This window comes from Anabas testudineus, chromosome 12 (assembly GCF_900324465.2).
Source record: "Anabas testudineus chromosome 12, fAnaTes1.2, whole genome shotgun sequence".
Taxonomy (NCBI): domain Eukaryota; kingdom Metazoa; phylum Chordata; class Actinopteri; order Anabantiformes; family Anabantidae; genus Anabas; species Anabas testudineus.
This window is the reverse complement of record NC_046621.1, coordinates 2251681-2268728: the sequence shown is the minus strand read 5'-3', so window position 1 is coordinate 2268728 and position 17048 is coordinate 2251681. Positions and strand designations below refer to the sequence as shown.

General features: G+C 42.5%; 2 protein-coding genes across 2 annotated transcripts; one reads left to right on the top strand and one right to left on the bottom strand.

The window, feature by feature from the left end:
• The first annotated feature begins 6551 nt into the window (after positions 1-6551).
• cldn5b (claudin 5b) lies at positions 6552-7858 on the top strand. Its single transcript, XM_026356932.1, has one exon. It carries the CDS (start codon positions 6654-6656, stop codon positions 7299-7301), a length of 648 nt encoding a protein of 215 aa, XP_026212717.1. The 5' UTR covers positions 6552-6653; the 3' UTR covers positions 7302-7858.
• A 1277-nt stretch (positions 7859-9135) lies between these two features.
• Positions 9136-16045, bottom strand: acads (acyl-CoA dehydrogenase short chain). The gene is made up of 10 exons (XM_026356739.1): positions 15967-16045; positions 13488-13648; positions 12761-12910; positions 12541-12652; positions 11703-11854; positions 11439-11609; positions 10921-11058; positions 10456-10551; positions 10315-10371; positions 9136-10225 (listed from the first exon to the last, which is right to left on the bottom strand). Exons 1-10 carry the CDS (start codon positions 15992-15994, stop codon positions 10073-10075), a joined length of 1218 nt encoding a protein of 405 aa, XP_026212524.1. The 5' UTR covers positions 15995-16045; the 3' UTR covers positions 9136-10072.
• Positions 16046-17048: the final 1003 nt, after the last annotated feature.

The following is a 17048-nucleotide window of genomic DNA, read 5'->3' as shown; positions in this document are numbered from 1 at the left end:
GTCAATAAAGTATTTAATTACACCTTCATGTCTTTTTATAAAAGGTTCCTTATCAGAGATTGATACCAAAAAACCAACAAATACTTCGGTTGAGATGAAAGCCTTTTTTATTTATTCAAACATCCCACACACACAGGCTCGTACCCTCACACGTCTGAATTTAGACATCCTGCTAGGAACCCAAAGTCCAACAATGCAGCATTGTCCCGCTCTGTGTGGGACGCCACTCAGAACCAAAGTGTGAAACGTGTAACAGTAAAGTAAAGATGTCGTTAACACAGTTTTCTCCTCACTTCACTTTGGTTTCCTGTGTCCTCCACAGCCTCGTGTTCTTCCACTGAACCTACAGAGTAAATGTGCCAATCATTTCTCTGCCTCCTGTTTGTCGATGCTTTAACACTAATTGTGTTGAGGTTCGATATTCCCCAGTGGTCGATGACAGTGATGGATGAAAACACAACAGCAGGACGAAAACAGCCCAAAGAACACAGGAGGTTTGGTTCGACCTGCTACCTGAGGGAGGAGGAGTCTGCAGGGAAACAATGATGAGAGCGTGAGGCTGGAGCAGGGTGCCATTTAACTGACCTTGTTTCCTGTGTTGGCTGCATGGGTGGTGGGGGTCAGACAATGAGGCAACTTCACCTCCCACCATCACCCAGAAATGGATTCCTTCTGATCTCAAGGGTGGGGGCGGGATCGCCGTGATCTCTCACACTGTAATTGCTCTTTATTTGTTTTTAATATTGGAGCTTCGGCTGCAGCAACAGCAGGAAGTGAGCGCCAGAGAAAGTCTGAGAGTAAAACAGTGGAGAAGAATATGAATCATTTGAGCCTGAGGTCAAAGGTAAAAGCCTGGAGTTGAGTGGTTGATGAATCCGAGAGTTCAGCTTCACCACAGGAACCTTAACAGCAGCTCCGCTCTGACGTCTGTGTAATGAAACAGGAGGTCTGGAAATGTAACAGCGAAACGCTATAAACCAGAATGACCATGTCTGCTCTATATGAATTCACTGTTTATTCCTGTTTAGTTACACAAAGTGTTTGTGATGTACTGATCCCGTCACTCTCACCGTCCCTGGAGACGTGAGTATCATCAGCAACACAAAGATGAAGTAGCAGAAGTCTCCACATGTTGCTCTGACTCACCCTGATGTACTGTGAACTGGTAAAATCCAGTAACATAAGGACACAAACTCTGTGTTCAGGCTTTAAAACAAGAGAAAGACGTAGAACTCATTGTTGTGTGATGACTCACACACGGTCCTCTTTCCTTTCCACTTTTTATGAGCAGCAGTTATGATGCTGAACGTGTGTTTGTGCTGGGTGTGTATGTATATGTGTGAGAAACACTGTGTGTGAACTGTACCCATGTGAGCTTTTCCTCCCCATAGGCAGAGCTGCACAATGACTGGAGCTATAGGAAGCAGTCTAATGCAGGAAGGCTGGAGTTCAGCTCCGTACAATAGTCCATCACATGTGCTCGACGACGATTCCTCTGGTGCTGCCGAGCTCGCCGCCTCACAGGAGGAAGACGTTATTGTTCTCACTGAGCCTTTTCTCTTTTTCCCTGGAAGAAGAACAATGGAAGCAGAGTCGTGAAGAGGAAAGAGAAGCAGCATGTTTTTATTTATATGTTGTGCAGTTTTGATTCGGATTGAGTTTCGTTCTCTTTTGATGTGAATGTATATCTGTGTTTGTCAGTGACATCATCGTTATCATTAAAATACTGTGTGGTGGGTCCATCCCCCTCCACAGGACTTCAAAATAAATGTTATGATCCCTTCAAACTGTCGTCCTGCTGCTGTTTGTTTTATTTCTTGTAGAATAATTTAGTTCATAAACCTGATTCTTGCAAAGAGCAGTGACACCAGACGACAGAGACAAATGCTGTGCAACAAGTAAAGTTCATGTCATGTCAACACCAAACCTCATCACTCAGCTGATCTGCTTCTATTGTAATCAGTGTAGCTGCCCCACGCATCAGCTCAGGCTACACGTGCATAAACTTAACTCCAGTTAAAGTATATTTTTTATTCTTCAGGACCATAAAATAGAGAAATATCTCATAATCACACCCAAAACTAATAATCTAGCGTCCATGCTGCTACGACTCCTCTTCACATAGAGCTGGGGTTACAATATATAACCAACGCTGCAGGTTTGTGTGTGATTGTTAAAAATGACTTTGCCATTCTTGGTTTCAGGGGTTTTGTTATTGGAGTGCACTGGTGCCATGTGGTTCAGACCTTTGTTGTGTGTCAAACCTCTACTGTGATGTTTCCTGTCCACATCTCCACCGGCCACCATCAAATAAAGACAGAATCAAAGTCAACGCTGGGTTGGTGTGACGTGAATTTGTTTCGTCTCCTTCCCACTTGGGTCAAAATGCCAAAAATACACACACCAAGAAACCAGTCAATGAGATCACAGAAGCAAAAGACTCTTTTCCCATTTGATGAGATGAAAGAGTGGTTAAAAAAATCAGATTGGATATGAATGGAAAGCAGTTCCCAGGGTACAGAAAGAAGAGTAGAAGGAATTAAGAAATGAAAGGACCAGGAATAGAAAGAGAAACAAGGAGAAACACGGAGATTTACTCTGGTGGTTGTGTTATCTCCCTGATTGTGCTCCATGGAGACAGGAAATGGTGCTTTTATACACAGGAAACGAGCTGATGGCAGAGATAAGGAGGCAAAATGGCTCAGGAAATCAAAACAAGGCCATAACGATGCAGCTGAGGGACAGCGGAGAGGACGCCACATTAAAGGAATACATCACTCAGCTTTTTCAAACCTGACCCAACACCTCACGGATTAAAGTGAGGATTCCTGCAGTTGTTGCTGTCTAAGGGTCAACGTGAGGGTCATCTTCAGTTTAATAAGACAGGTCACATTAACAGCACAGAAACAGGAGGGTCTAAATGTGCCTAGGGCAACGTGTACTGGACCAGATATGTCACATTGAAAAGACATTAACCTCCACGCTCAGTGACTGTTACCATGTTCAGTCGCTGTCAACGACAGCAGTAAATAACAAATACATGGTTTACACAGTTTAAACTGTGAGATGGTGACAAGTGTTTATTTATGTTATATATGGAACAGAAATGTGAATAAATCTCAGGTTTCAGCTTCTTCAATTTGAGGATTTGCTGCTTCTTCTCAGCTTCACTTCACTGTGAACTGAACATCTTTGGGGTTTTGAAGCAGTTCATGTATAAAGTGTCTGGGGAGCAGGATGACTGAGCTGTGACGGCTGGGAGCGAAATGAATGTGTCACTTCCTCTGTTTGTTAGAACAGGTGGATTTACTCACCAGAGGAAGAGGAGGCACAGTGAACATTAAAGCCCACTAATAGGAGCCATTTCTCTCTTATCTGGGCACGTTGGTGACTTTCTAGTGTTGGGATTTCCTCCAGTATGAATCAGCAGCTCGTTAAAGTAATAATCCTTTCTGACTACAGCGAATTATCCAATATATTATGATTCATGGTGCAGCCTCCTTTCATCTCTATGTTAAAGTACATTATTAGTTCAGAATTAGAAAAACAAGTTTCCATCCAAATGTAGTGCACATTTTAAAAAAGACTCCTTCAAAGGAAAATGCTAATGAATGCTAATGCTAATTCTCCAGGTGAGTGAACAGACGTTATAAAAAGAGGTGATAAAAAATGTCCCAGATGTCGACAATTTGGAAAACTAGGTGGAAAACATTGTTTCCTGTCCGTGGACCCTGTTTCCATTGTAGACCCAGTGGCTCAGGACGGTCAACTATTTCGTCTCAGGAACGTGGTCTCACCGATTTCTCTCCTGAATTTTAGTAGAAACCTAATCACAACTCAAGAACAGTAAGAATTTCCTGCTGCTGACGAGTAAGTGCCTCTGGCTGCCAACTCTAACCCGAGCTTGCACCTGTGCTCATTGTAAACCATCCTTCCTGTGTCTCTGCAGACTCCGAACTGGACAAACACACGCCGTGTGTGAAGCACCATTAGGTCACACAAACCTTTGACTGTATTCAAATAACATCTCAGAAATGTGACAGCATACTTGAACTGTGTGAGCCGGATATGCTGCAGTGGTAAAGTCACTCCTCATGACACATGGTCCTCTGTGATGAAAGAAACACAACAACTGAGTCAAACACGAGAGGACGGTGACTCAGTGAGTGTGAAGAGCAGCAGGTGAACGTGGTCATGGACACCTGTAAGACATCTTCATATTGTTTTTAAAAAGGTCACACAAACACTATTTAACATTAAAAACATCTCTGAGCTGAACGTCGGCGCTGAGACTGGTAACAAACACAACTAAATAAAAATGTTCACACTTCTTTGAAAACCCACGGCAGGTGATGGTTCACTGTGGATAATAAAAGGAGTTGATTTTATTCCCGGCAGCTCGGAGAACAATGGACTCGAGGGGAAGTGATAAGAGACAGGACGTCCTAACACTGCTGCATCTCAGCCTCCCACACGGTGCTAACGCGTCACCTGGAAGTCCTGCAGCTGTCAATCAGTCAAACCAGGAAAGTGCAACTAAACACAAGCACGACTGAAGACATGAGAAAATACAAGAAGTGTGTGAAAGGTGCAATGATCTCTGTGTGGTTATAATACATACACCAAGTGACAACATGAGTATAATGAGGAGACGTGAAATGATTTACATGAAGTGAACTCATGTTCATGCTCATTGGAGCAGAGCTGCATCCAAATCTAATTGAATCAGTCATTAAATCGGGGATGACGCCTCCTTTTCTTCAGGAACACCCTGATGACATTTCCACCCGGCCTGTGTCGAGCTCAGTGGATCTACCTGAACACAGACTGGAAGTCAGCGACGTTAGAAGTCACGCTCTGCTCAGTTGTGGTAAACGTCTGTCTGGACTGACAGTCAGGGCCTCAACAGTGAGCGAACAGTAGGAACTGGATGTATTTTTGTGTAACTATAAACACAAGGAAAAAGAAGAGGAAGCATCTGGGCGTCTGAGGACACACACACACACACACAGATTGTTGTTCCACTCCGTTTTCATTCTGCTGGCAGCGCTTCTGCTGCTCTCATGTTATTGAGCTGGCAGGAACATGCTCTTCATGACCGACTCACCTACTACGTGACATCATGACTTGTTCTCCTTCTGTGTGCACGTGTGTGTGTGTGTGTGTGTGTGTGTGTGTGTGTGTGTGAGATAATGAGATTTCCAGATGAAGAGCTGATTGTGTTTCGTTGAAGGAATGTTGTTTGTCAGCATGTCCACGTCCACGCTGCCCCAACACCTGTCGCCTCCGTCCTCCATGTGAGAACGCTGTCACGACTTTGGCATCATGTTGTTAAAACAGCAGCCGACTGATGTCTGTACGTTCAGAACTTCACATTAAAGACAAGAATTTGGAGCTCAGCTCAAATTAGCTTCTGTTGTGATTATTAAAGGCTTTATCTCGGCTGCCAGCTCTTCCTCCAGTCTGCTTGTGTTTATGTGCGGTGGCATCCAAATGGGTCAGTCAGCAGCAACCCCCACACAGCCGCCTGATTCATCCACGCAAGAGAGAGGGAACAACTTCACGACTACAACTGGACGATGGAGACTGTGTGTGCATCATGTTACTGCAGCAGTTACAGTGGGTGTGGTGCAGCTTTTATCAGCACGCAGTAAACACTGACGCTGTTTTTTAAACTGATGAGCTCATTCACGATGTCGTGCACTTCACTGCACTGTTTGAGCTGAGATGAGCCTTTCATCTACACTGGGACTGTACCTGTCATGCAGGCCGCCATGTTGTGCCACCATGTTTCTACTGTAGCCCAGAACGGACAGTGGCTTCAGAGAGGGAACTTCACGTCATGTTGAAACCTCAGCTTGAATTTAGTGAAGTTGTGGAAGAAAAAAGATAAATGAATGTAACTTAAATAATCAGGGGCACGGATGTAAATACACGTATTTACAGTAAACTTAAGGTTTGTTGTTTGGTGTGATCTCATTTAACGTCAGTTATATTTGATGTTGATTGGCTAACAGAACTTCTTGGACTTCTTATCTGTACGTCCAGTGAAACCTGTGATTCAACACATACACCGAATGAAGTTTCCAACAAATGAAAGCTCATCTAAAGCTGATTCATTTCATGTCATTTGTTTCTAAACTGTATCTACATGAGATACTTTTACTCCAGTTTTGATGATAATACTTATTCTGCACAATCAATTTCCTGTAAATAATAAAAGACTCTTAAATTCAACTCAAACCAGTTTCTTACAGCTGTGTTGACTTGTTTCTGCTTCCAAAGCTCTTTTCCTTCCCACCTCGACCCCCCGGCTCTGAATTACAGGAAGACCCCGCACATCTGGTGCGCTCCAGCGCAAACTGGTGAAAACTCTCCAGCCAGTGCGTCCACGTGCACGCGCGCGGGTGAGAGGTTGACAGCCCTGCAGGCGTCACTCATTGGCTGAGACAAAGATGCTCTTACTGCTGATTGGCTCAAAGTTTGTGGGGTTTGTTTGGGCGGAGGTGCAGCAGCGTCATTCTGCAGCTCCTTTATATGAAATAACGCAGCGCGCTTCGACTCAGTGACCAGAGGCATCAGGAGCAGACAGCTGAGAGCACGACGCACCGACACGTTCACTGCTCACAGAAGGACTCTTTGGAGAGAGAGCCATGCTCACTGCGTGTCTGGAGTTCCTGGGTTTGGCGCTGAGCCTCGTCGGCTCGCTGCTGGTGATGGTCGCCTGCGGGCTGCCGATGTGGAAGGTGACCGCCTTCATCGACTCCAACATCGTGGTGGCTCAGACCCTCTGGGACGGGCTGTGGATGTCCTGCGTGGTGCAGAGCACCGGCCAGATGCAATGCAAAGGCCACGACTCCGTCCTGGCCCTGGCGCAGGACCTGCAGACCGCCCGCGCCCTGACCATCATCTCCTCCGTGCTCGCGGTCGTCGCCCTCGCGGTCACCGTCACCGGGGCGCAGTGCACCAACTGCCTCAGGGAGGAGGCGGTGAAGGCGCGAGTGGTGAACGCCGGAGGCATCATCTACATCATCAGCGGCCTGCTGGTGCTGGTTCCGCTCTGCTGGATGGCCAACAACATCATAGTGGACTTCCACAACCCGCAGGTGGCTTCGTCCCAGAAGAGGGAGATCGGAGCCTCCATCTACATCGGCTGGGCGTCCAGCGCGCTCCTGCTGCTCGGCGGCACCCTGCTGTGCTGCTCCTTCTCCCAGGTGGTGAGAGGCGCGTACCCCGTGAAATACTCCCCCACCAAGACGATCTCAGTCAACGGGGAGTTCGACAAGAAGCATTATGTGTAAACTGAGAGTCCAGGTTGGTTCTGGACGAGAACGCATTTGTTCTGGAGCAGAGCTGAGGCACCTCCAACACTTCTGCTGTTAGTGCACCAAAGGATGCTGTGCTCGTTCTCTGTGATTCTTGGTACACTGAAGTGGAGCTCATCAGACATTACAAGACCTATTTGAACATGGACCTCTGAAACACGTGTTACAACAGGTTTATTTATTCTCCTAATTGATTTCAATCCGCTTTTGAGCATCACACAGCCGTAAACTGTGAGGAGTCAAGTCCATGGTTCATGATTAGAAACTGTTCAAAGATTGATTAGAGGGTTAAGTTTGTGCCACAGCTGTTAATAATCTGTGTGTGTGGCTTCTGAAAAGCTGCACAGCTTCATTGTAAACAGTTGTTTTCTGTCCCAGTGGACACAGTGAACATGCAGCGGGCCCCATCACACCAATGTGCTGCAATCAAAGCAGGGAATTAGCTTTTGAAAACATGTGTTTAATACTTTGTTTGTTATTTTTTAAAGTCTTTTAATACAAACTTTTTCTAATAAAGAACATAAATAACTGAACTGTCTGCTCTTGTTTTTACTGCATAACATCATCGATGGAGTTTTTTAGAAGTAAATTACATATACGTATCTGTGTTAAACATAAACATGGCTCTAAAACGGGCCTGTTGTCAGCACAGGGGGTAGTTAGAGCAAAAAGGACGAGGGGCCCCGACGTGGTGGAGGGGCCTCAGGGTGTTTGTCTTTGGTATTATGTGCATATTAAACAATATTAGAGTAAGTTACTCACTGAATTGGGAGTTTACATTGACAGAATGAGATTCTCTCGTTTCATTTCCTGTTGGTCTCATGCAGGTTAAAACTAACTAAGTTTATTAATAGAATATAATAGAATAAATCCCTAAAGTGCTGGACATGGTGTGTGTGTGTGTGTGTGTGTGTGTGTGTGTGTGTGCACACAGTGACTGCAGATGGAGCTATTGGCCAACAATCGCACAATGTGTCTCTTCTCAGTGCATGAGAATAATGTGTTCCTTTGGTTTCTGATTTAACGTGATTCAAGTGAGTTTAAATGAGGTTCCATAGTTTCCCACGGTATCACTTAATAATCAAACTCTCCCTTAATGTTTAGTTTGGTTTAGGCCAGAACAGAACAGAACAGTTCTTTAACTGTGAGACAGAAGGTTCAGGTTCAGACCGTCCAAATGAAAGTACAGTAAAACTGAAACATAAAACTCAGCCACTATACAACATAAAATACTGAAATGTGACTCGTCTATTACTCTGCTGATGGTAATTAGCATCACGACCACTGTAATTAGAGGTTTCCAGGTGTAGCTCTTATTTATTAACCTGTATTTTATTATAAAATTTGTGAACAGTCTTCAGTCTCACTAGAACGAGGGCAAACGTCGTCTAGAACATGTTCTCAGGCCACATACACAATTTATGGCTCATTCACATACATTTGTTTGTACGTGAAATAATGGAAACAAACAAAAGCCAGAAGAAAATGACGTCAAAATAAAGAAGTCCCCGTTTCACACACCCTGATGGAGCAGTAAATGACTGCTGTCGACCTGCGCAGGAGCCACGGTGAACAATACACCGAGCAGACTGTCAGCACAATCAGCAGAGTGAAACTCCAGCGTCAGGAAGCTTGGCCTAGATCTGGACCAGCGGAGCAATCAGTGCTTTGACGTGGATAAACAACAAGAAGAGCGTGCACGGAGCTGAGTGCACGCAAACACAAAGCAGACGGTGATTCACTGGGAGAACCCCATTAAGAAGAACCGTCTCTGAGAATGTGAGTGTCAGATAATAAAAAACAGAGTCTCACTTTTTCACACATTTAATCTTAAACTGCTTTAAATTCATGTTCAGGTCAACAGACATTCACTTAATGTTCATTATTCAAGTATGAGCTCCAACTGCCATCCAGAAAATAAATTAATAAAACTGTAGTCGTACAAATGTGTGCATTCTAAAAATAAGTGTGTCACTGTGATTATACTGCAGGTTTTCTACTGGTTCATGAATCTGATGTAAAAATGGGTCAAGAAACATGAAGGCACACAGTTGCCCTCTAGTGGTTCAATCTCAAAATGTTTCTTCCTCCTCATGTAGGTGTTAAGAGACAGTGTGAAGACAAAATGTACCTGGTTTAAAGGACCAGTTCACCCAAAATACAAAAAATACAGCACCAGTAGCTGTTTGCCATGCGACCACGTGTGTGTCCAGGCAGCCTCCACTGGGCTGCTGAGATAGTGAAGACAACTTAAAAAACATGATGATTCTGACATTATAAGAGCGTCTTTTCTGTGACGCACGTTCACAGATGTTTAATTATGAACACCACAACAGCATATAAAACCATATTTATCACCATTAAGAAAATATATATGTTTTTATTTCATTTTAGGTGAACTTACCCTTTAAACAGGTAGAGCACAAGAATCCTCCTAAGGCGTCTGAGACAAGTCTGTTGCTATTTAGCTTATCGTGTTTTAAATTAATTCCTGCATTCTGAAGTTACTGGACATGTAAAATCAACCAAATTTCCTCTGAAATTCTGTTGCGTCGTCTGTGACTTACCACAGACATCAAGGCCCCATGAAATATAAAAGCTGCACCGTAGCGCATACTGAGTTCCATCATACTGGCTCCTTTGTTGTTACAGAAAAGGTGAAGTCTCTGGGTTGATCTCCATTCAGATCTGGGATTATGTCCATGCTGCACCAACAGCACAAGCCTATGGCCTATAAGCCTATAAGTCTATGGCTGATATTCCTTCAGTAACTGGCCGGCGATAACCAGTCTCTGGATCTCACTGGTGCCCTCGTAGATCTCTGTAATGCGAGCATCGCGGTAGTGCCTCTCCGCGGGCATGTCCGTCACATAACCCATCCCACCCAGAATCTGGATGGCCTGATTAAAAGTGCAAACAAATAAAATGAGCAGGTAGTCTGGAGGGTTTATTGTGCAGCTTTACATTGTTCTGCTTGTTGGCTTCTTACCTGATGTGAGCAGAACGTGGCGGCTTCAGATGCTGCTAGTTTGCCCATAGCTGCTTCCTGTGGGGAAGAGATTTGAGGGTGATGTACAGTGTGTTCCAACGTAAAGACGTAAAACATGATCAGTCAGAGGTGACTGTGTACCTTAGAGAATGGTTTCTTTGAATCCCGAAGAAGTGAAGCTTTCCAGGTGAGTAGACGAGCGCTCTCTATTGCTAAAGCCATGTCAGCCAGTTTGAACTAGAAAGAAGGAAAATTACTCAGTTAGCGCTCAAACAATCGTTAATACAGTAAATGAATTAAATAAGCTGATAAATACTATAAAAATGCTCATTAAATGTGAGGATTTGCTGTTTTTTGTCTGTTATTTTATTGTAAACTCAATATTTTTGGGTACACCCTTAGTGCAGACAGACAGAAAACAGGTAAGCAGTAAAATGATGATGTTAATTCCTGGCTTTGTTCCAACTTGTCTATTTGTGCTTGTTTGTTGAGATAAATGCAGTGTTACCATAGTCAACAGAACTGCAGCTAAGAGCTATGAAAAGACGGGTTATTTTCTCAGTTTTCTAGTTTAGAGGAAGGACTACCGATCAGTGGTCATGTTACCTGGATGGCCTGCAGCTTGCCGATGGGAGCACCGAATGCGATGCGTTTGTGTGCGTAGTCTGCAGCACAGTCCAGAGAGGCCTGAGCAATACCGAGGGCCTGAGATGCAATGCCGATCCTCCCACTGTCCAGGGTTTGCTGTGTGGCACAAAGATATTATCTTATTGTTAATGTTTGAGTGAGGATGAGCTGCACGTGTCCTTTTAGAGATGAACTATGTTACTATAAACACCACTGGTAGACAAACTAAATGCTTAATGTGCAAATTCAGCACTAATTACAGCAGATGTTTGATTAAAGTGGTCCAGCAGCTAATGTTTGGCACTGTGTTAGCATAGAGCTGTACTTCATACCAAACAACCTGTGCTGTTACTGCAGAGGACACACTTGCACCATTATGCTAGTTCATTTTAACTGACACCTTAGTTTGATTGGCCTTATACGGAAGTAGAATTAGAAAGAGGAGCTCCATAAAAAAGCAGCTTCTGATAAGCAGTAAACGCTGTGCTTTAAATTACCATGGCGATCTTGAATCCAGCACCACGGGGGCCCAGCATGTTGCCCAGCGGTATCCTGCAGTCCTCCAGGATGATGTTAGCGGTGGACGATGCTTTGATGCCCAATTTGTCTTCCTTCTTCCCCAGAGAAAGCCCGGGGTGTGGCATGGGGATCAGGAACGCACTGATACCCTACAGACACAGGATATATGGGAATGAAAGGCACAATCAAACAATCCCCTCTTTATGTCTTTGGTTTGACTATTACCATGTGCTGCGTTGTACCTTGTGTTTGAGTTTCTTGTCTGTGGTGGCAAACACTACAGTGGCAGAGGCGTCCCAGCTGTTGGTGATCCAGGCTTTGGTTCCATTCAGCACCCACTCATCTCCCTCCTGACGAGCTACCGTGGAGGCTGCACCTGCATCACTGCCATTACCTGCAATTAGTAATTAAATCACTGTATTTCAAGAAGCAGATCTGAGGAACGGCTGTTTGAGAAAAGACTTTTAATAGTGAAACAAACTAGACTACGACGCTTCAACACTACAGAGTCAAAACCTTGTGACTTCTCCTTTTGGTGTCGTCGATCAGAGAAGCAGCTGCTCGCTGTTTTAAAAGTAAGCAGCTGTGCAGCAGTTGTGGCAAACAAAACATTAAAGGAGGGCAGAAACATTACAAATGCAGATACCAGTATATAGAAGTCGAAAGATTAAATTAAATTAACAACTACAGCCTACTCTATCTAAATGCCTAAGGGAGATCCTGATGTGTTAAACACCATCTCCACCAAATACAAACATGAAAGACTATAGTTTGTTCATTCATTCATTCATCAGATTTTAATGACATGCTGACTTGTTTTTTTTTTGTCTGGAGGCAGTAGTCACACTGAGCCACACTGTTAAAAAGATACAAGCAGCCAAGCCGCACTGGAACAGTGTGGTTTGTTTGGTAAGTACGATGGACCACCACCAGTATGAGTCTGTTGTCTGCACCTCTTCATCTCGAATGCAGGTTACAACAAGGCTCTAAAAGCATTTCTAATGTTGTGTATACTCTTTTTTACATAAATGTAGAACTACCATTCCATTATGACCACAATATAATCCTAGAACCCTTTACCTGGCTCACTCAGGGCGAAACAGCCCACCTTCTCTCCGGTGGTGAACGGTGTGATCCACTGCTTTTTCTGCTCCTCAGTACCAAACTTTAGTATCGGGCCAATGTAGAGAGACTGAGAACAGAATCATAGATCAGAACAGGTGAATGAATACGTTAACACCAGCACTGTTAGATATATTTACTCCCAGTAGCTTCGTCGGTTATGATAGACTGTACTCACATTGTTAACAGAGACGATCACACCAGTGCTGGCGCAGCCTCGGCTGATCTCTTCCACAGCCAGACTGTATGCCAGATAATCCATTCCTGCTCCACCCAGCTCCTCTGGTACCTCCATGGCCATCACCCCCATCGATCCCAACTCTTTAATCTGGACCAGACAACAAAACAACAAACAAGTTATGAACACAAAACCTCATTGTTGAAACAGCTGCTTATTTCCACATCCAGAAGTTACAGATAACATTATGATTGATGTGCTGCGGTGTGCACCTGATCAATAGAAGTCCAATGTCCACTGTATTTTAAGTCTGCTTTTGATTTCTGCCAACTTACAGAGCTGAAACTCACAATAAAGCTAAAAATGAGTCAGCAAAGCAGCCCCAAATCATGATGCTAGTTTTCACAGTTGGGATGATGTTTTCAAGTTTGTTAGCAGTTCCCTACTGAGTTCCCTGTTTACAGAATCTATGCAGAAAACCAGGCAACTGTAAACAGTGCAGTTACTTTTTCTTCCCACTGTATATGTATAATGTGTGTATGTATGTGAGCAGCTAATGTGTCTTCGACTACACCACCGCACATGTAGGGGTGGGGTTCGGTTGCATGGTCTGTTGCAGAAACATTCTGTGGGCCGACATTTGGGGAGACCCACGCTGGTGGATGCATTATGTTTACACACGTTCTCACAGGTATAGAAACACCAGCATGTGCTTGTATCCTCGTACCTGTTTGGTAGGATACAAATGCTCTTTGTCAAGTTTGGCAGCGATGGGAGCGAGTTCTCGGTCAGCGTAGTCTCTGCAGGTCTGTCTCAGTATCTGATGAGTCTCCGGTAGCTCTGCGAGCTGAGACAGGTTCCGGCAGCCACTGAGACACAAGCCGACAGCTGAGGGAATGAAAAATAAAAAAATCCATCACTTTTGTACCGACTGAAATATCTCAACACGTTGGATGGATTGTCACTTCTTGTCTGTACAAACAGACAAGTCTACTACAACCACCAGGTTGAACTTCACCAGGTCAAACTTAGCCTGGACACAAACGTTAGCATATTAATATGTTTAACTAAGACTGTGAATATAGTCAACATTACACCTACTAAACCTCAACATGCTGTCATTGTTACTGCAGACATGTTAGCATGCTGTCGTTAGCATTTCACTACTAATGCTAGAAATGAAGTAGAGCCACAGTAGTGAGGTATTCATTGGTGTTTTGGGAGGATAGATAGTACATACCATTATTATCATTATTGATTTATTTGTCAATTTTCTGGATGTATCGATTGTTTGGTTTATTAAATGAAGAATATAATAAAACATTTTCATTACATGATTAAAGATTTGCGTTTAATCTATTAAATGTAAGAAAGCCTGAAGTGAAATTGCTTTTAGAGAGTGGGGGAAACCAGGAGCGTTGCAGCAGCTGCAGCAGTTTAAAATGTGCTCTTCACCGACCGTTCACACCCACAACTGGTATTTGCTAGGAAGACACATTATTTCATGTAGGCTACACAAAAATGACAAGTGCTTTTCTTTATTGAGCTGTGAACATAAAGCCTTTCTACAGTTTAGTGGACCAACCAACCACACACTTAACTGTCAATCAACTTATATTTGTCATTAATAAACCACCAAACCATTTGCCTCAGAATCACTGATTAAAAAAAACAACAACTTAAAACTGTGGACATAAAAAAGCAATGTGGATTCCATTTCATACTTCAACTAATAGTTACATTCATAATTAATGAATCTACAGCTTATTTTATTGATTAATCAATTTTGGCACCAAGTGACATCTTGTCATGTTAGATTAACAGTGAGAAAGCTAAAAATATGCAATGTGTTATAATTAAATAAGAATAAAAACAGCTAGAACTGTCAAATAATTTACACTTTTGCTCTGCATTGAAATTCTTCTGACACTGCAAGACAAAGATCAGATCAGGCTTTTTTCCCCTCAGTTGATTGATTTAATCACTGATGATTAACTCGTCTGATGATGAGCTCCAGAGATGCCCACGGCGAACTAGATGTGACACTTGAAGTTATTATGGTTGCAATGATTCACAAAGTTAACAATTCGATTTGATTTGTTATGATTGGATCAGATTTGTTGCGCTGGCAGAATAATGAATATGAGCAGTGCCGGAAAAAGTTATAAAACTGGGCCGCAGCTGTACACAGAACAAAGTAGTTTACAGTTAAAACCAAATGAAGACGTTAGTTATTTACACATGAAGCAGCTTACAATAAATCTGTGTAAATTGATGTGCCGAGTCTTATTTTATTGTTTTTTGTATGGACTTTGGTTGAACACACCCTGAACACTCACATTTTGATCAAGACTGGGTGCAATGAAGTGCACATAAAAAAATGACAAATCTCCATAAGAAACCATTGCATTTAAATATTACTTCATATTGTTACTGTTCTAAAAACACATTTTACTTGACCGACCAACAGCCCGAAAGCTAAATTAAATTTACTTTACTCTTATGTGCAATTAAGAAAAAATCAAATCTGAGAAGCTGAAATTAGCTTTCTACTGATCAAACAGTGGATCCATGAACTGATCCTTTGCAGATGATTAAAAATGCATGTGAACGTTTTGCTGTTTAATAATGTTGTTATATGAAACACTGACTTGTCTTTTCTGATGTTTAGTTCCAGCTCTCTGATTAGCTTCAAGCTATTTAGGTAAAAGGTCGTCCTCCAACAACACCAGTCACCTTCGTGTCAACCTGAGACTTGTTTCTTTTAAAAGCCTCAAACAAACAAATAAAGCTACTGAAATACTAAGTTGGCTTAATTCACCTTAATGAAAAGATGTTTTGTAACGATGACTGTCTGAACCACTTAGCAGCTAGCTAACATGGGCTAATGTGTAACCTGATATTTTAGCCGATGAGCTAACAGTAAACACGTTTACCTTTTTAACAACCGCTGTCTTTCTTAAGTCAGTCCTCTAAGCTGACATTCCTGTTTGTGTTTACTAACTGTTATTTATTAGTTGTACATGAGAAAAAACACAAGTCAGTCCATCGCATGCAGTGGTTAGGTAGGAAGCTAAGCTAACAGCTCCTACCGGGTGATTCCGCTGCATATATCTAAGTGATCTGAGGCTAACGTGGTCTTTAACGGGTAAGTAGTGTTTTTTACTGTACTTATCATTTGTTCTTCCCAATTTCCACGTACTCACCTCTCCTTGCTTTTAAAAGTGCAGCCATGCTTCCTTCTTCTTGGTTTGATGTGCAGCCCTGTAGTGATGCCCTGCGGCGTTTAGGTTCTGACAGTAGTGTGGGAATTTCGAGGCGTAAGCTCATTGTTGCGTTCGAGGAACCTGTGGAGACTTTGTTGTTTAGGAGGAAAGTAAAAATTGTGAAAACCAGTTATGTCAAACGTGTTTCTATGTTTTAGTTATTCTGATAACATATTATCTTTAAATCCTCAATGTTGATGGATGCTCGTGATTGAAATCAGACCTTTGAATTACTCACATTTATCTGTATTTTTCAAAAACAAGGATTTTAGAACTTTTGATCTTGGTTCTTTTAAGAATCCATAAAGGCTGCAAATAAAGCTCCATTATTAAACATATTTCAATTATTATTTTTTGTAGAAATATGATCCAAAACAAGATGCTGTCAAAGGTTTCCTGGCAGCAGTGCAGAGATATTCACTTTACTCCCTGTTCTGAAGAATAAAAACGAGGAAGAAAGGAACAATGACTTGTTGGTTTTATTTGGCTTGCTCATTTGTTGAGCTTTGCTGTCATTAAAAAGCGCACCTCAGCCAGTCACATTGATACTGTACAGTATATTTTTGAAAAACGAGCCCTAAATGATGACCACTGTAAAAAACACACAACAGTATCTACTTAATATTGCATTATGTCTTTTAAACTACTGATTATGCAGCAGATGGGGAAATAGAAGTCATTAAAGTTAACATTATCCCCAAATACTACTTGTATTTAATAACTTTAATAACTTTAATAATTCATCAGCTATACATCATATCTATGATATTTTTATTCTCAGAAAAACAAAGCAACATTTTAGGTAATGTAAATGTTTTAAGTATAAAAAAGCTGCTGTGAAATAACTACACATTCTCCTGATTCAGGGGCTCTGAAGTTTTGTGATTGATCTCCCTTAGGGGATAAAAATGTAAAAATCAGGTTTTATAAAACCGTTTAAACACCAATATTCTCCAAACTTAAGAGATATTTATCAGAAGAATGAATAAATGTTATCCAGCCAGGGAGGTTTCAGGTTTTTC